The 19,659-nt window shown below is 42.1% G+C and overlaps 1 protein-coding gene across 4 annotated transcripts in view; it reads left to right on the top strand.

Moving 5' to 3' along the window:
• uba3 (ubiquitin-like modifier activating enzyme 3) overlaps positions 1–18,569 on the top strand; it is a 43,390-nt gene extending 24,821 nt beyond the window's left edge. For 3 of the 4 annotated variants that reach the window (XM_038810623.1, XM_038810624.1, XM_038810625.1), the window contains 8 exons: positions 3,532–3,645; positions 3,741–3,794; positions 11,076–11,112; positions 11,207–11,288; positions 12,214–12,314; positions 12,992–13,055; positions 13,160–13,214; positions 15,827–18,569. In XM_038810623.1, coding sequence (XP_038666551.1) covers positions 3,532–3,645; positions 3,741–3,794; positions 11,076–11,112; positions 11,207–11,288; positions 12,214–12,314; positions 12,992–13,055; positions 13,160–13,214; positions 15,827–15,915 — 596 coding nt within the window. In that variant the 3' untranslated portion in view covers positions 15,916–18,569. Of the gene's footprint in view, positions 1–3,531; positions 3,646–3,740; positions 3,795–11,075; positions 11,113–11,206; positions 11,290–12,213; positions 12,315–12,991; positions 13,056–13,159; positions 13,215–15,826 lie in introns of those variants that run through there. The other variant, XM_038810626.1, reaches the window with a different exon arrangement.
• Positions 18,570–19,659: the final 1,090 nt, after the last annotated feature.

The raw sequence follows: 19,659 nt of genomic DNA, 5'->3' as shown, positions 1-19,659 counted from the left end.
CAAACCCCACATGGACAGTGACCCGGAGCCAGGATCAAACGGCGTGAGGTAGCTATGCTAACCACTGCACCACCATGCCGCCCCTTTAAAGTGGATTCATGAATGACCAAGAAATTGCACTAGTTAATGAAAGATCTCGTTCTTAAAATATTGTCTATTTTATTTCTCCATCACTGGTGTTCAGGTTGACGAAGATTATCAGAAATTACCAAAGCAGTTTGTATATCACCCAGTACACTCCCTGTTGTCCAATGTAGGCCTCTGTTCAGTAGCACTAAAAATGTGAGTAGTGGCCTTCAACTGTGTTTGCATCAAGGCACTCTACACTTGCAGTATCAAAGGCATTTGCAATGTCACTGTGGGTATTTGTTAGTTTGGTACCAACTAGATTATATAATCTTGAGCCACAAGAAGCATTGACAGTAATCTTCAGCCGTGAAATACAATATACTTCAACACACTTTTTACATCTTGGGTGTGGGGAATTGAAGGTATGATTGGCTCTGACCATAAAGAGGAATTGGAGTGAGATGGAACACCCTGCGAACAGCTGAGAGTTGTTCCTGAGTGGGACTGTCCCTCCCGAACCTGGTCAGTCACTCTTCCAGGTGCTTTAGATTCTTCCCAGTGGTGCTGTCGCCTGCCATTGCCATCCAAAAACATGGGGTTGCCCTCGGACATCATGAGCTTTTGTCTTGGTTAGCAGCAGATGTCCCAGGTGAATGCATCTGTATTTCTGCGAGAATATCATTCAAACCCGTCACTGCACACATGCATCACCATCTCCTCTGAACATCAATCCGGAGATGTTTGCATATAATTCTCCCAAGTTTGACATCAATAATTCTGATCAGAGAAATGCATCAACGTCATCATTTTGTTGCCCTGACTTGAGATGAGCGTTTAATCTTGCAAGGATGTTGGTTGATTATCAAGATGTTGCATCACTCTGAGCTCGTGCGTAGATGGTGCCACATGCCACCCGAGATCGAGCAGGTTTACTTCTCTTCCCTTATGCAACAGCTTAGACCTGTATAGTATTTCCTCATCTTGGATCAACCCAAAAATGTAAGATTTTATTCACTGCTGGTCACTGTAGCATATACACGTACTTTTATTTCAAACCTTATAATCTTTCAGCAACTTGTATTGAACAATAAATTGTTAGCTTGTTCATAGTCTACTTAAGGTTTGTGTAATGAGTTTCAGATAACCCCCTTTTGTTTGTTGTGAAAATCAAAAATTCTAAATAGATTTCTGGATGAGTCACAAGATTCCATTTCAAAATACATTTAACAAGTCCTCGGTCAGCTTGATTATGTGCCAATTCCATTATAAAAGTGTCAACCAGTGGTGACCTTCACGTTGAAACATTTGCCTTGCATATTGATTATGTATGCTTCAGCAAGCTCTGATAACTGAGTATTACTGCTGAACATTTCTGTGGTGGCCTTGGCCAAGAGTTCTATTTGTGTCAGTAAGTAAATTGTAAATTTGAATAGTTAAGCTCTCCAATCTTCCTCCACAAACTGATGGAAGACCTAATCTTGTAGCTCACTATAAAAAACCGGCAGCACAAATCTGTAGTCCTGCTGCACTTCGGTGAAGCCTTTGAACAATAGCCTGCCCCCTGCCATTGGTAGGTCTGCCCCCTCGGATCTCTCTCACTTTCACAGGTATCTGCGCTCCCACCTGCTATCACAGCCAGCTTCCCCAGAAACGCACCAGTGTGTCCCGTGCTTCATCTTGTTGCTCTGCATGCAGATGGTGTTAAATCGTTCTGGCCTTTTACTGGTGTGACTGACGTGGACCTCAAAACCCACTGTCACTGAGGGCAGCACAGTAGCTCAGTGGTTAGCACTGCAGTCTCACAGCGTCGAGGCCCCAGGTTCGATCCCAGCTCTGGGTCACTGTCCGTGTGCAGTTTGCGCATTCTCCCCATGTTTGCGTGGGTTTCGCCCACACAACCCAAAGATGTGTAGGGTAGCTGTATTGGCCACACTAAATTGCCCCTTAATTTGAAAAATTAATTGTGTACTCTAAATTTTTTTAAAACCCTACTGTCCCTCTCAATTCTGTACCACAACCTTTGTCTCACTGCTGTCTTTTACAGAAGATTCTTCATTCTCTCCATGATGTTCCTTGACTTGGCACCATGGAAGCAACAAAATTCCTAGCTATGGAATCTCCTATAATGACTGTATTTCTAAGCTTTTTGTTGCTCCGCAACCTCCTTTGCCCATTGGTGGCATGGTCTAACTGCACACCTTCAAAGTGGTGTCACTTCCACTAGTTTCCAGTGCTACAGTGCCTGTTGATAATAACATACACCACAAGAAGCACTTCCTCTTCTGGTTAGCCATACATCTATTATCCTGAACGCATGCTGCCTGTGGGGTGGCCACTTCCTAAAATGTGCAATCCAGCAAACTCTCCTGATGCTCTTTAATGACTCCAGCTGTTCTTCAATCTCAGAAACCAAGCTCGAACTGAACAGCTGGAGAGCCTTCATACATGCGTGGTTTCCAAAGATGCACCATGTCATGCTCCTGCGTAGCAAAGGATTTGCAAGCAACGCCTCTTGGCTGCCTATTCGTGATCAAAAAAAAAATCTTGTTTCCATCTTTTAGAAGCTAGTTAACACCTTGCTTAGGCTGTTCATTTTAATTAATGTCTTGGCTATCAGGCCTCGCTGTCTTCCATTCCCCTACTTAGACATTTTTAAAAAATGTTTAAAATTTTAAACTAAATTTAGAGTATCCAATTTTCTTTCCAATTAAGGGGCAATTTAGTGTGGCCAATCCACCGACTCGGCACATCTTTTTGGGTTGTGGGGATGAGACCCACGCAGACACTGGGGATATGTGCAAACTCCACACGGGCAGTGGCCCGGTGCCAAGATCGAACCTGGGTATTCGGTGCTATGAGGCAGCAGTGGTAACCACTGCGCCACCGTGCTGCCCCCCGTTACTTTTTTTAATTAGTAGAACAGCACCTCTTGCCTCACTGCACCCTTAAAATTTCTCACCTTCCAAATTCTCCAAGTTTAGTACTCTGCAGAAGTAGTACTGTGTGGAACTGCACTTCCAGTAAGGCTGTGAAGTTTAATCTGTCTCATTCAGTTCCCAGTGAGTATACACCTGAGGCACCAACTGCCCATAATTCCGAAATTGCAGATAAATTGGAAACCTCACTCGGACGTGAAGTCCACTGGTATTGGAAAGAGGAGAGTTCACACAGGTTCTGATGTGATTGTCTTTTGAAGGTGCAGGATGAGCACATTTTTTGGCCTGTTTTGACGAGAGCTTTATTTTGCAAGTATATGCTAAGTACTTGATTTTAAAGTGCGCTTGAACTGGATGTGTTCTGGTTCCTAGCATTGATTTACTCTCCAGAACACAAAAAAAAAATGCAGAAATATCCAAACAGTCTTACAGTTTAACTTGAGATTCCCTCACTGCCAGTGCCATACTGTGTACCAGTATCAGCATTTCACCTCACCAAAATGAAATGACTTAATCTTTCCTACAGAGGGCGTTGAACTTGATGGTGATGATCCAGAGCATATCCAGTGGGTTTTTCAGAAATCACTTGAAAGAGCTGCTCAATTCAACATAACTGGTATCTCATATAGGCTTACGCAAGGTATGTCCTAAATAATAAAAATATGATTTCTTTTGTATATGTGTACTACTGAAAATCTAAATTCATGTTGATGGAACTGTTATGATTTGTTCCAGGGGTTGTGAAGCGAATCATCCCTGCAGTAGCATCTACCAATGCAGTAATTGCAGGTAATAATAGTGGTGAAGTAAGGTTTTGTGTTGAGTGTTTGAATGCCGCAAACTATTGACTTAATGGATTGGGGTTTAAATCATAAAATATATGGAGGCAGAAAAAGTACTGTATCAGGAAGAGTTGGCCTATTTAATTTTACCATTGTTGAAAAGTAGAAAATTGTTTTGATGGGACTTGGAGACGTTTGGGGCTTCTGCGCTTTGTAACTGTCACAATGGTTTATCCTAGGGAGGCACGATGACGCAGTGATTAGCACTGCTGACTCACGGCGCCGAGGACCCGGGTTAGATCCCAGCCTGGATCACTGTCCTTGCGGAGTTTACACGTTCTCCCTGTGTCTGCGTGGGTACTCTAAATTACCCCTTAATTGGAAAAAAAAAATTTCAAAAATGGTTTGTCCTTCATGAATTCCATTGGTCCAATTGTGAAAGAATTAACAATAGCGAATGACAAAAGAAACAATATTGATATAAGAAAAAGCTTAATTAACGAAGTTAGTGGTTAAGATCTAGAATGTACTATCGGGGAGTACGGTGGAGGATGTACAATCAGGGAATACGGTGGAGGCAGATTCAAGCTATGTTTAAAGGGTTTTGGATAAGCATCGGCAGAGAGAAAACTTGCGAGGTGACAGGGAAAGGGAAAAAGAGTGGGTGTTGCCTTTGTAGAGAGGCATGGATGTGATAGGCAAAATAATCTCTTTCTGTGCTGTAACCGTTCTGGGAGTCAGAGTGATACAAAAGAACAAAGAACAGCACAGGAACAGGCCCTTCGGCCCTCCAAGCCTGTGCCAACCATGCTGCCCGTCTAAACTGAAATCTTCTACACTTCCTGGGTCCGTATCCCTCTATTCCCATTCTATTCATGTATTTGTCAAGATGCCCCTTACATGTCACTATCGTCCCTGCTTCCACCACCACCTCTGGCAGCGAGTTCCAGGCACCCACTACCCTCTGTGTAAAAAAAAAAAAAAAAAAACTTGCCTCGTACATCTCCTCTAAACCTTGCCCCTCGCACCATAAACCTACGCCCCAAGTAATTGACCCCTCTACCCTGGGAAAAAGCCTCTGACTATCCACTCTGTCTATACCTCTCATAATTTTGTAGACCTTTATCAGATCGCCCCTCAACCTCCGTTGTTCCAGTGAGAACAAACCGAGTTTATTCAACCGCTCCTCATAGCTAATGCCCTCCATACCAGGCAACATCCTGGTAAATCTCTTCTGCATCCTCTCTAAAGCCTCCACATACTTCTAGTAGTGTGGCGACCAGAATTGAACACTATACTCCAAATGTGGCCTAACTAAGGTTCTATACAGCTACAATATGACTTGCCAATTCTTATACTCAATGCCCCTGCCAATGAAGGCAAGCATGCCGTATGCCTTCTTGACTATCTTCTCCACCTGTGTTGCCCCTTTCAGTGACCTGTGGACCTATACACCTTATATCTCTCTGACTTTCAATACTCTTGAGGGTTCTACCATTCACTGTATATTCCCTACCTGCATTAGATCTTCCAAAATGCATTACCTCGCATTTGTCCGGATTAAACTCCATCTGCCATCTCTCCGCCCAAGTCTCCAAACGATTTAAATCCTGCTGTATACTCTGGACAGTCCTCATCGCTATCCGCAATTCCACCAACCTTTGTGCCGTCTGCAAACTTACTAATCAGACCAGTTACATTTTCCTCCAAATGATTTATATGTACTACGAACAGCAAAGGTCCCAGCACTGATCCCTGCGGAACACCACTAGTCACAGCCCTCCAATCAGAAAAGCACCCTTCCATTGCTACTCTCTGCCTTCTATGACCTAGCCAGTTCTGTATCCATCTTGCCAGCCCACCCCTGATCCCGTGGGACTTCACATTTTGTACCAGTCTGCCATGAGGGACCTTGTCAAAGGCCTTACTAAAGTCCATATAGACAACATCCACTGGCCTACCTGCATCAATCATCTTTGTGACCTCTTCGAAAAACTCTTATCAAATTAGTGAGACACGACCTGCCCTTCACAAAACCGTGCTGCCTCTCGCTAATACGTCCATTTGCTTCCAAATGGGAGTAGATCCTGTCTCAAAGAATTCTCTCCAGTAATTTCCCTACCACTGATGTAAGGCTCACTGGCCTGTAGTTCCCTGGATTATTCTTGCTACCCTTCTTAAACAAAGGCAACATTGACTATTCTCCGGGACATCACCTGAAGACTGTGAGGATCCAAAGATTTCTGTCAAGGCCTCAGCAATTTCCTCTCTAGCTTCCTTCAGTATTCTGGGGTAAATCCCATCCGGCCCTGGGGACGTATCTACCTTAATATTTTTTTTCAAGACGCCCAACACCTCGTCTTTCTGGATCTCAATGTGACCCAAGGCTAACTACGCACCCGTCTCCAGACTCGCCATCCACCAATTCCTTCTCTTTGGTGAATACTGATGCAAAGTATTCATTTAGTACCTCGCCCATTCCCTCTGGCGCCACACATAGATTTCCTTGCCTGTCCTTCAGTGGGTAGCCCTTTCCCTGGCTACCCTCTTGCTTTTTTATGTACATGTAAAAAGCCTTGGGATTTTCCTTAACCCTATTTGCCAATGACTTTGTGACCCCTTTTAGCCCTCCTGACTCCTTGCTTAAGTTCCTTCCTACTTCCCTTATATTCCACACAGGCTTCGTCTGTTCCCAGCCTTCTAGCCCTGACAAATGATTGGATGTGCCATTGTTTTACTTGCGTTGGGGTTTACTTACAACAACTTGTACAATGCCTTTAACATAATGAAAGCACTTCACCGGAACATTCAAAAAAAAAATGTATGACACCGAGCCACATAAGTATTATTAGGTCAGATGACCAAAAGCTTGGTCAGCGAGGTAGATTTCAAGGGGTGTCTTAAAGGAGGACAGTGGGTGGAGAGGGAATCCCAGAGCTTGGGGCCTAGACTACTGAAGGTATGGACAACAATGATGGAGCAATGTTTAATCAAGAATGCACAAGAGACCAGAATTAGAGGAGCGCAGTTATCTTGGAGAGTTTGGGGGGCTGAAGGGGACTCCAGTGATGAGGAGGGGCAAAACCATGAGGGGTTTCAAATCGAGCAGAAGAATTTCAAAATCAAGATGTTGCTTGACTGTGAGCCTGTGTAGGTCAGCAAGCTGCGGGACTGACTGGCAGACCAGAGCATTACTTTTCAATAAACTGGCAGTAATTTAACTAAATTACTAATTTTTAAGCAGTAATGGAACTTGCACTTCTGACGAGCAAATACAAAACCCTCTGATCCAAGGTAGCGCCAGAAATGGGAAATACGAATTATTTTCTGAGCTTTATTCCACGGTCTATTGTTTGCGTAATGCATCCTTGTGTGAGACTGATCATTTTCATGTTAGACATTGATTTGATCACCAATTTGGGCAGCACGGTAGCATAGTGGTTAGCACAATTGCTTCACATCTCCAGGGTCCCAGGTTCGATTCCCGGCTTGGGTCACTGTCTGTGCGGAGTCTGCACGTTCTCCCCGTGTGTGCGTGGGTTTCCTCCGGGTGCTCCGGTTTCCTCCCACAGTCCAAAGATGTGCAGGTTAGGTGGATTGGCCATGATAAATTGCCCTTAGTGTCCCTTAGTGTTGGGTGGGGTTACTGGGTTATGGGGACAGGGTGGAGGTGTAGGCTTGGGTAGGGTGCTCTTTCCAAGAGCCAGTGCAGACTCGATGGGCCAAATGGCCTCCTTCTGCACTGTAAGTTCTATGAATTTGCAGAAACATATTTTGTACAGAATCACTACAGCTGCGAGAGCTCAGTCATCTTCCGATCAACCTGGGCTAGTTTCCCACCTAAGTCCTTGGAATGAAAAGGCAATGTGGGAAGCAACTGTACTGTAATCCAATCCCCTCTGTTCCAACTATTATGTTGGTAAGATTTTCAACAGGGAGAAACAACCCCCTTCAGACAAATGAAAGCAAGCTCTCATAAAGCATTGTTATAGTATTTCACTCTGCCATACTTAGAATAAATTTCAATATTACTATTTCCCAGGCGTGAAATTAAAATATTTTGTGATAAGATAGTAGTTTAGGTGAACGGTGCAGAGGGTAATTTCTGTTTACTTGAAGATACCACTCAGATTCTTACTTACAAAGGAATATTGTGTCACAGTTATTGTGCAATTTCAGTACAAATGCAGTCTTTTATTTGTAAAAGTTGTTCCAAATAATTTGATTTGATTTGATTTATTGTCACGTCCCAAAGTACAGTGAAAAGTATTTTTCTGCGGCCGAGGGAACGTACACAGTACGTACATAGTAGACAAAGAGAATAATCAACAGAGAAAATTGACAAATGGTACATCAACAAACCGTGATTGGTTATAGTGCAGAACAAAGGGCCAAATAAAGCAAATACATGAGCAAGAGCAGCATGAGTCGTCAATAGTGTTCTTACAGGTGCGAAGGGGAGTTATTGAGGAGTCTTGTAGCTGTGGGGAAGAAGCTGTTCCTATGTCTGGATGTGCGGTCTTCAGACTTCTGTACCTTCTGCCTGATGGAAGGGTCTGGAAGAAGGCAATGCCTGGGTGGGAGGGGTCCTTGATAATGCTGCCTGCCTTCCTGAGGCAGCTGGAGGTGTATACAGATCAACGTGGGGGTGGCAAGCTTGTGTGATGCGCTGGGCTGAGTTCACCACACTCTGCAGTTTCTTGCGATCTTGGACCGAGCAGATGCCATACCAGGCTGTGATGCAGCCGGATAGGATGCTCTCTATCGCACATCTGTAGAGGTTTGAGAGAGTCGATGCAGACATGCCAAATTTCTTTAGCTTCCGTAGGAAGTAGAGACGTTGGTGGGCTTTCTTGACTGTTGCATCAACGTGAGTGGGCCAGGACAGACTGTTGGTGATGGTGACCCCCAGGAACTTAAAGCTATCGACCATAAATATTGTCCAAATAAGGGCTGCGCTGTAGCACAATGGTCAGCACTGCTGCTCACGGTGCTGAGGATGTGGGTTCGATCCCGGCCCCGGTCATTGTCCACGTGGAGTTCGCACATTAGAACATAGAACATTACAGCGCAGTACGGGCCCTTCGGCCCTCGATGTTGCGCCGACCTGTGAAACCATCTGAAGCCTATCTGACCTACACTATTCCATTCTCCCCGTGCCAGCGTGGGTCTCACCCCCACACCCTAAAGATGTCATAGAATTTACAGTGCAGAAAGTGGCCATTCGGCCCATCGAGTCTGCACCGGCTCTTGGAAAGAGCACCCTACCCAAGGTCAACACCTCCACCCTATCCCCATAACCCAGTAACCCCACCCAACACTAAGGGACACTAAGGGCAATTTATCATGGCCAATCCACCTAACCTGCACATCTTTGGACTGTGGAGGAAACCCACGCACACACGGGGAGGATGTGCAGACTCCGCACAGACAGTGACCCAAGCCGGAATCGAACCTGGGACCCTGGAGCTGTGAAGCAATTGTGCAGGGTAGGTGGATTGGCCACACTAACTTGCCCTTATTTGGAAAATAAAAAGAATCGGGTACTCTAAATTTATTTTTAAACAGTTGTTCCAAATTGCACACTAAAATAAGTTAGCTGTTGACTTTTAGTCAGAGTGGTCAGTGAATGCTTAACAGCCATGCTGAATTCAGTGTTCCCAAGTTTCAAAAGTAACTAATTAACATGGTGCAATTGGTTGCATAATATATCCATCGTTAAAGATCCACTTGCACTTTTGGCATTCTTTGGATCGTGTGAGGTTCTTCTTCGTAAGGCATGAATTTTGTGTTCATAACTAAATTACAATGAGTATTTTCTAAGTGAGTGAACTTCTGGAATATCTAAATTGTTGCAATACCAGGAGGCAACAACAGATGGCAGTGCAACTCTTTTAACTTGTAACACCTTGAAGTAGAACCTTGAAATTACAGGCACAGTGAACCAATTGGCTGTGTGGGATACATGTAGAGCAATTGTTACAAACCCCACTGGTGTTAAATGCTAGGGTTTCCCAAAATCAAGAAGGGTAACCAGTTCATAGTGGTATATATTTTCAATTTGGTATACTGACAGAAAAGATTTGCAAACCAGGAAGGAATGATCCAGTCATTTTGTGATCAATTAATACAGAATATTTGTTAACTCAAAAGAAAAACATACAACAAGAAGGAATATAACACACTGCAACAGTACATTTAATTACACTGATGGCTGTATATGCACTGTATCACATGAAGTTAACCTTTTTGTTCCCGACTACCTATGTTTCCTGAACTCTGAGATGCCCCAAACAATATCAGTGTTATATAACTCTGAACTAAATCCAGCAAATAATTACCACACACAGGTTATTTGGCCACAGTTGGGAAAACCATCTTCAGTTTCAGCGAAGGTGTAATCTTCTCAGTTCCTAGTTTTGGATTTTTTTTTTTAAAGGGCTCAATTTTTTTTCCAATTGAGGGGCAATTTAGCATGGTCAATCCACCTATTCTGCACGTCTTTGGGTCGTGGGGGTGAGACCCACGCAGGCACGGGGAGAATGTGCAAACTCCATGCGGCCTGTGACCCAGGGCCTGGATCGAACCCAGATCCTCGGTGCTGTGAGGCAGCAGTGCTAACAACTGCACCACTGTGGCATCCTTAAGATTTGGATTTTAATCAGTCACCTTTTATCAATAACTTGTTTTGGGTGAAATTGTTTTCTGCAGTGGGGTGTGATTGTGATGGTAGCTGCTTCTACCATGTGCCTTTCTCCAGTTGTGTTATGGATTATCATTCTTTCCCTGTGATCTTACCCACCCTGTGGACCCAGCTTTTAGCATATAAGTGCCAATTCCCTTATCTCTCTCCACATTGAAGTCACCTCTTTTACACCCCATAGTTTCCCCCAATCACATAGGTAAGCACTTGCTTTTCTCACTGGTATGCTAATTAAAATATTAAATCACACCTTCAAACAGTTGCCCTTATCAATTCCTCTTTTTATTTCATCCCAGTTTCATTTTTTAACTTTAATTTTCCGTGATTCTTAAATTATTAACTATTTTTATCATGTAGCTTAGCACTGCAATACGTATACCAGATTGAAGTAAATTTTTGTCCAGAATGCTGTCGCAAAAGGTTAAATTCCATTTTATTTCAAAATTGTTGAGCATAAAAATTGTCAAGCATAAAAGTTAAAGACATTTATTATTTTGTTTACACCTTTTAATTGATTGAAAAGTTAACTTTTTTGGTAATGCACTAAAGATTAATTTTCAAATAATGGAGCTTTTCCTTCCTCAGCTGTATGTGCAACTGAAGTATTCAAAATTGCATCAAGGTAAGTTTTTTATTTTTATACAGTTACTTTGTTGTGATTTTCATAATCTTGCCTGTTTTCAATAAAAGTTTAAATTGCAGTGTTACTTTTTCAGTGCATATATTCCTCTGAATAACTACTTGGTGTTCAATGATGTAGATAGCCTTTACACCTACACGTTTGAAGCAGAACGTAAGGTGAGTACCTGCCAGTTTATAAAGTGATGAAACGAATGTTTATCTATTGATGGCCATTAGGTGCAGTTCATAATTTTCTTTATTTTTCAAAAATTGCTTTGGTGTCGACACTGCATAGGATAATATCTTTAATATGTGAATATCTGGAATTACATAGCCGTCTGAACTAAATGAACAACAGTGTAAATTTGTGGTGGATCAGTCCCAACCCTTGCACTGCCAAAATTACCTAAGGTCCTAACCCCCTAATAATAGCAAAAAGATGGAGGAGAACTTGGATTATGCTCAACGAGGTAGTGCAGGAAAAGTGTGTAACTTGGAGGGAGAGATAGGAGTTCATGTCTCATTAAAGAAATGCCAAAAGCAGTGCTAAAGCCTGCAAAGTAAACTTTTTAAAAATATGACTGTAGCCCCTTTTGAGCCTTGAATCATGAAAAACAATTAAGGTGTGCTACTGCTTCCATTGTGAAATGTCTTACTCCAAATTGAAAAGAATATGGAATGGTTAACTAATAATCAAGTTGAGAAACCTGTTAATCAAAAATGCAGATTGGATAAAGTTCTTGAAATGGACAACAAGATGCTTGAATGGTGAGAGGCTCTAGTGCAGAATTTAATTTTCTGGAGACTTTCAGCAGCTGCAAATCCCTCATCTGTTTTTCACTAGAAGTATAGTAACTTGATCCCACCAAATCTGTGAAATTTATTTCTGTGGTGAATTGTTGCCCAAATCATATGAGGAAGTCTTCCCATTTGTATAAAAGGAACTGAGTGATCTTATTAAGCGCTTCCATATAAATTTACCAATTTGACCCTGTAATTTGCCTACTGGAATGCTTGTTTATGTCACCTAACTATCAGAAGATCTAAAACTGGTAACTGGGCAAGTTCTAAATTTCACATTGATTTTTCTATTGTTTTCAAGGAAAACTGTCCAGCCTGCAGCCAGGTACCTCAAGATTTGCAGTTTTCATCATCTGCAAAACTTCAAGAGCTCCTAGATTACTTGACTCAAAGTACTTCACTGTAAGTTACCTTTAAACATTTTCTTCCTACTCTTGCAGGTCCCTTATGTATTTTAGTATATCCTCATAGTTGCTACCCTGTGTTCATATCATTTATTTTCGATTAAGGTATCTGCTGATTTTGCCCACTTGTGCTTTTGACCTCTGTCTGATGGCATAGCAAGGGAAGGAACAAGGGTATCTGAAAGAAGAAATTCTGTGGAAAATGTTTGCCTATAAAACAGTTTCAGTTCATGTGTATGGATGCCTGAAAAGGAAAAGTGGGAATTATATTAATCTCCTCTTTAAATTGATGGGGATTTAATGACTGAAAGCTTTTCTTTCTGTTGCAGGTAATCAAAAGATAAAAGTTGCACAAAATGTGCTTAATGTTAACTGCCAGGGCATTCAGAAGTGCATTACAATAGTTAAATTAGCATAGCAAAATTGAAACCCCCAGTTCTTCGCCAAAACAGTGAGGCAATGCTTATCAAGAAAAGGGCCTTCATTAATTGGGCATTCAATATCACTTCTCCATTAACAGTGTCTTGCATGGGAATAAAAAGGAAGCTGTAGAAAAATAATATTTTGAGAGCAAGCAAGGACAATATTGGCTAATTGATTACAAATTATGTTGATGAAGGGAGGGTGAATGACCATGTTGATGAACACAGAAATTTTTGTCCATGTCCAACACAGACAAATGAAGTCCCCAGCCATCACTGCAACTCTGGATGGAAAAAATAAAACACTCTATTTACAAGTAAGAGTTTTAATTCTGTAATAATGTTATTCATCTTTGTCTAAGCAACACGAAAATTAACATAGTTACTGTATTAAAAGCTAATGTCACATCTTGTTCTACAGACAGTAGCATCAATTGAAGAAAGGACCAGGCCAAATCTTTCAAAAACCTTGAAGGGTGAGTAGAAAATGCTAGAGTTCTCAGGATTCTCCCATGTGCTAAAATGTTGCTGTTTACAGATTGATGAGCTTTTAAAATAATTAAGCACAAGTGCTGCAACCACCAATCTTGCGCGCACAATATTTCTTGATGCTTAGTTTTTCTAATCTTCTATCTTCCTGAAAAATAAACATCTAGAATCATAAAAGTATATAAAAGCTGATGTATTGCTGAATATCTCAGTGATATATTCACACTCATGGGGAGGATGTGGAGAGCTGGAGAATAGGAGATAAAATAACAAAGCTGTGTTTCTCATTTCATCAAAGAATTTTTGTTTCCATATTTTCCAATTAAATAGACTGCTCCTATTTGGGGTAAAAGGGTTTTAATGTCTAAACATGCCTTAATGTGCCTCACACTGATTTGCAAACATACAAAAATAGGGAGGAGCCAACCATTTGGTCCATCAAGCCTGCACTTCAATTGTGATGCTTGAAGCATCATGATTATAACATGACCAAACCTCCAGCAGTCATGTAATAGCCTTGGGGAGGCAACAAAGCAGCGTAAAATCTTGTGTGTGTGGGGGGTTGTTTGGTTAATTCCTCGCCGAACCTCTTAAGCAATTGAAACTAATCCAAGAGGCTATAATGAGTATTCGTGTTTTACCTGATATTTCATCTGTCTTGTTTTATAAAATGCAATGTACTCCCATTGAAGAGGTTGTGTGTCCGCATGCGTGAGAGATCAATTTTTCAAGAGCACTTTTACAAGTTGTGAACAACAGAATATTTTCATGTGTTTGGCTTATCATACGGAAGCTAATAATTGTGGACCTGATAAAGAGGTGTTTTACTCCAAAAGACTTGTCTCTGTATTTTCAAAGCTGGAGTTGTTTGTATATCAGGATTATATCAGGATTGCCTCAAGAAGTGGATGGTTAGCAGGTTACGGAGTTAGTCTCTTCTGGATTTTCTTATCAGGATGACGTTTCCTTACAGGTGGACTGTATCAGGAATCTGGCTAGGAGGCTTTTAAGATAGAGCAACCTCTGAGTTTAGAAAGGTTTTGGCGTTACTGCCCTTGTCTTTAGTTACTATGCTGCAGTGGTGTGCATTATTTGAAATTCTTTAAGCAATTGGAGGGATCTTTACAGGTATTTAAACTGGAGGCTACATGAACATAGCTATCATTGATGATTAAGAGCCCAGCGATTCGGTGCAACCATTTCAGCCAGAGGTAGAGTAGAAGATCGATTGCTGCCTCCTACTGAGGTCTGCAGCATCACCAATGTCAGTGTTCAGACAGTTTGGTTCACTCCTTTGGTCAAAAAAACAACTAGACTCCTGGATACTCCAAATTCTATGGGCCATGATAATATCCTGACTGTAGTCTTTAAAGAATGTGTATCCCTCGCCAAGCCGTCCAAGTACAGCTACAATACCAGCATCTGCCGCACAATGTGGAAATTTGCTCGAGTATGGCTTGCAAACACAAGAACAAATCAGTCGATTCTCAGTTATCAGCAAAGTGATGGAAGGTGTCACACTGGAACGTACTCAGCAATAACCTGCTCATTAATGCAGCTAATTCCACCACGTACACTCTGCTCGGGAACTCATTCCAGGCTTGGCCCAAACATGGACAAAAGAACCAAATTCCAGAGGTGTGAGTAGCTGTCCTTGACATCAAGGCAGGATTTGATAAATTCTGACATTGTGGAGCCCTTGCAAAATAAAATTATGACCATTGTGGAGCCCTTGCAAAACTGAAGTCAATGAGAATTGGGGAAAACTCTCCACTGGTTTGAGGCATGGCGGCACGGTAGCAATGAAGTTACTGTGAAAAGCCCCTAGCCGCCACATTCCGGTGCCTGTTCGGGTACACAGAGGGAGAATTCAGAATGTCACAGCACATCTTTCGGGACTTGCGGGAGGAGTCCGAAGCACCCAGAGGAAACCCATGCAGACACAGGGAAAACATGTAGACTCCACACAGACAGTGACCCAGCGGGGAATCAAACCTGGGACCCTGGCGCTATGAAGCAACAGTGCTCGCCACTGTGCTACCGTGCTGCCTTTCGATGGCATTACCATTGCCAAATGTCTATTGCTAGGCAGCAATGCCTAGGGATGGGGTGGTTTTCAGTGGCAAAAGCCTAACTGGGCCAGACATAAAATTACTGTGGATGCAAGAGCAAGTCAAAAGCTGAAGATTCTGCGGCCAGTAACTCACCACCTGATCCTGTCCACCAACCGCAAGGCACAAATTTAAGAGTTTGATAGAATACTCTACTTGTCTGAATGAGCGGCTCCATAACGCTCAAGCTCAACACCATCCAGGACAAGCAGCCCACTTTATTGCCATTCCTTCCATTCACTAGGTGTACTTTCACCACGTTACTTAGGCAGTTCAAGAAGGTGATCTGACAACCTTCTCGAGGGAAATATAGATGGGTAATCAATGTTGGTCTTGACAGTGACACTCGTGTCTCATGAATTAATAAAAACATATTATTTCAGTTGAATCCCTAATCATTTACCAGAAAATATTTGCACGTGCTTGTTTGTCAATTTCTTACAAAGAATCTAGTCCACGCCTTAAACTGAAATGATTTTATTTTCCAGAGTTGGGTCTTACCAATGGCCAGGAGCTGGCGGTGGCTGATATAACGACGCCTCAAACAGTGCTTTTCAAACTCCATTTTACTACTTGACTGATTTTGAAGACATTCTGAACAAATTGTACAAAACATGCATTTATGAAAAATATTGATCTGTTTATCATCAGCGTCCTAGACTTGGTCACTTTCTAACAGGCTTGAATTTGAAGTTAGGTTATTTGCTAGTATCACATCAGGCCATTAATAGTTGAAGGTGCATTGTATATATTATGTTTAGAATGGGATTTGAACTGAATTGCCAATTTAAAGATATAGCAGTGGCATTGTGTATAGGAAACTGGGGCATGTGCCGTTCCTTTTCTTGATTTTGTGCACTGTAACTTCTAATTATTGTGAAGATTGATTTACAGTAAGGAGCAAGGAATCATATTGTGTTTCAAAAATTGAATGTTTTTTGTCAATTTTTCAAGTATGGTTTGGTTCTTGCTTCAGTTTAGGTTTTATATATTTATTGAATGGAGTATTAGCTCGAACAAATGTCCAGTTTATTTAAACATACATTGACTAATGTCCTTAAACATGATATTTAATTAGCCTGGAAATTAGACTTGTAACTCAAAAATAGAAAGTTATCTACTTGCCACATATTCCCATTTTTGGCTATGAATGTTTTTTTAAATGCTGTAAAAAAAAAAAAAGTTACTTTATACCAAAAGCTCCTATTTCCTTGTGATGTGCTGTACAATGGAGCCCCATATCCAAAACTGTTACAACCAAGGTTTTTTAATAATTCAAAAATGTACAGTAACCTTCATCCCATTGAAAATTCTCAAAGAAGTTGTGAATACTATAATAAAATGAGCAATAATTAGGAGTTGTACATCAGTCTATAACACAGCTTATGTTTTGATAGCACCTTTAACATAAAATATCCCAAGGTGCTTCACAGGAATATTATAAAACAAAATATGGTACTGATCCACATAAAGAAATATTAGACCTTAAGCTTGGCCAAAGAGGTAGGTTTTAAGGAGTATTTAAATGGTAGAGAGGCATAGAAATGTAGGAAGAGCTTGGGGCCGAGGCAACTTAATGCACAGCCACCAATGGTGGAGTAGTTCAAATCGGGGATGCTCAAGAGGCCAGAAATAGAGGAGCGCAAATCTCTCAGAAGGCGCAAATCTCTCAGAAGGTTATGGGGCTGGAGGGGATTACAAAGATTGGGAGGGACAAGTTCCTGCACTGATTTTCCAGCAGGGATGAAAATTTTGCTTGACTGGATTTATTACAAGAAAACAAGTGCAGTGGAGTTTTGAATTACCTAAATTTATAGCGAGCAGAATGGGAGGCCAACCAGGGGAATGTTGGAGTTGTCAAAACTAAAGGTATTAAAGGCATGAATGAGGGCTGATGAACTGAGATGGAGCAGGCCATGTTAGAAGGCAGTTTTAATAATGGCACAAATATGAGGTCAGAAGCTTATGGGGTCAAATGTGGGCTTGTGAACAGCCTGGCTTATTTTGTTTCAAGCGAGAGGGATAGAGTTGTTAGCTAAGGTATGGGGCCAAAAACAGTGGCTTCTGGATATTTAATTGGAAATTTCTGCTGCTCAATTACTGGATGTCGGATGAGCAACAACGGAGGAATTGAGAGGGGGTGGTGAGGTAGCATACATGTGAAAACTAACATTAACTTTGCGGGATGTTGCTGAGGAGAAACAGATGAAAAATAGGAGGAGCCAAAGGTACATCTTTGGTGGGGAGAGCAGGAAGAGAAACCATTGAATGTGATTTGCTGGCTATGGTTGGATAGATGAGCAGTCCCACCCAGCTGGGCGCCAGTCAAGAGGCACTGGAGGAAGATGTGTCAAAAGCTGCAGATTGTTCGAGAAGGACTAAGAGGGAAATTTTCTATTTGCCACAATTATATAGGTTGTCATTTGTGACTTCATGGAGATGGGAACCTGATTGGAAGTATTGAAACATTGAATTCTGGAGAAAATAGCAAACCGATATGGGAGGTGACAACATGTTCAAGGGCTTTTGAGAGACCAGGAGGATTGGACATGGGATGGTAGCTTGCAAGGACAGTAGGGTTAAGAGATTTTTTTTTGAGAGGGGTGGTGTCTAATTTAAAGGACAGAGGACCTACTTTGGGGACCAGTAATGACAGTTATTGGAATAGAGGAGAAAATATAAAAATATTTAAAAGTGATTAGGTATGGTGGCATACAGGATATGTTACCGGACAAGTAAATCAGAGACGCGTTCAATTCAGCTGTGGCAATTGGGAGATTTAAATTGAGTTAATTAATCTGTGGAATAAACTAATCTCAGTAAGGGAAACTATGAAATCATTGGATTGTCATAAAAAAGCCCACATCTTCACTAATGTCCTTTCAAGGAAGGAAACCTGATGCCCTTACCCAAGGAAGGAAACCTGATGCCGGCCTGTATGTGATTCCAGACCCGCAGCAATGTAATTGACCCTCCAAAATGGCCCAGCGAAGCGATGCGTATTTCTTTAAGACGCTAAGAGTTGCTTCACATGCTGTATCAGTTCAAGATGCCAGTAATATCTTCATCCCGTGGTTGAATGTGAAAGGATAATTTAGCATGCAAAATAGATTAGCGGGGGTATGAATAAAGGAGAAAATAATGGCAGCACATGGGATATGAGAAACTGTTTAGTAAGTTCAAATGCCCCTGCCCTGGAAGGGAATGGCTAATAAAAGTTTTGCGCCTGTTCATTGTTGATCCACATTTGTTTTTAATTTGGAGTACCCAATTATTTTTTTTTCCAATTAAGGGGCAATTTAGCGTGGCCAATCCACCTAACCTGCACATCTTTGGGTTGTGGGGGTGAAACCCAAGCAGACACGGGGAGAATATGCAAACTCCACATAGACAGTGACCCAGGGCCGGGATTCGAACCCAGGTCCTCGGCACTGCAGTCCCAGTGCTAACCACTGTGCCACTTGCCGCCCTCTTGACCAACATTTATAATGTACAACATGCTAATTCCAACATGAAAGTGTTGCAAATATTATTGGATTTAAGTGCATTGTTGAATACATACGGATGTATGAACTAATGATAATGTTTATTAGTGTCACAAGTAGACTTACATTAACACTGCAATGTGCAAATCCCCTAGTCGCCACACTCCGGTGCCTGTTCGGGTATACTGAGGGAGAATTCAGAATGTCCAATTCGCCTAACAAGCACATCTTTCGGGAATTGTGAGAGGAAACCAACGCACCCGAAGAAAAAACACGCAGACACGGGGAGAACGTGCAGACTCCACAGAGAGTGATCAAACCCGGGTCCCTGGTGCTGTGAAGCATTGGTGCTAGCGTCTGTGCCACCCTAGGAGCAGGTGTTGGTCTCACTGTTTTCAAGTCTGCTCCACCATTCAATAAGATCATGGCTGATCTGATTGTAACCCAAATCCACATTCCTACCTATCCCCATTAGAATCAAAGAATCCCTACAGTGCAGAAGCAGGTCATTCAGCTTATCGAGTCTGCACCAAACCTCTGAAAGAGCACCCTACCTAGGCCAACACCCCATGCCATAACCTATCCTGCACATCTCTGGACACTATGGGGCCAATCATGGCCACCTAACCTGCACATTTGTGGACTGGTAGGAAACTGGAGGAAACACGCAGACTCGGGGAGAAAGTGCAAACTCCACACGGTTACCCGAGGCAGGAATTGAATCCAGGTTCCTGGCGCTGTGAGGCAGCAGTGCTAACCACAGTGTTCCCCTTCCACTCTCTTGTTTATCAAGTATCTATCTAGCTCTGCCTTAAAAATATTCAAAGATTGCTTCC

This window comes from Scyliorhinus canicula, chromosome 11, assembly GCF_902713615.1.
Source record: "Scyliorhinus canicula chromosome 11, sScyCan1.1, whole genome shotgun sequence".
NCBI classification, from domain to species: domain Eukaryota; kingdom Metazoa; phylum Chordata; class Chondrichthyes; order Carcharhiniformes; family Scyliorhinidae; genus Scyliorhinus; species Scyliorhinus canicula.
The sequence above is the reverse complement of the archived record's forward strand: the minus strand, read 5'-3'. Positions and strand labels throughout refer to the sequence as shown.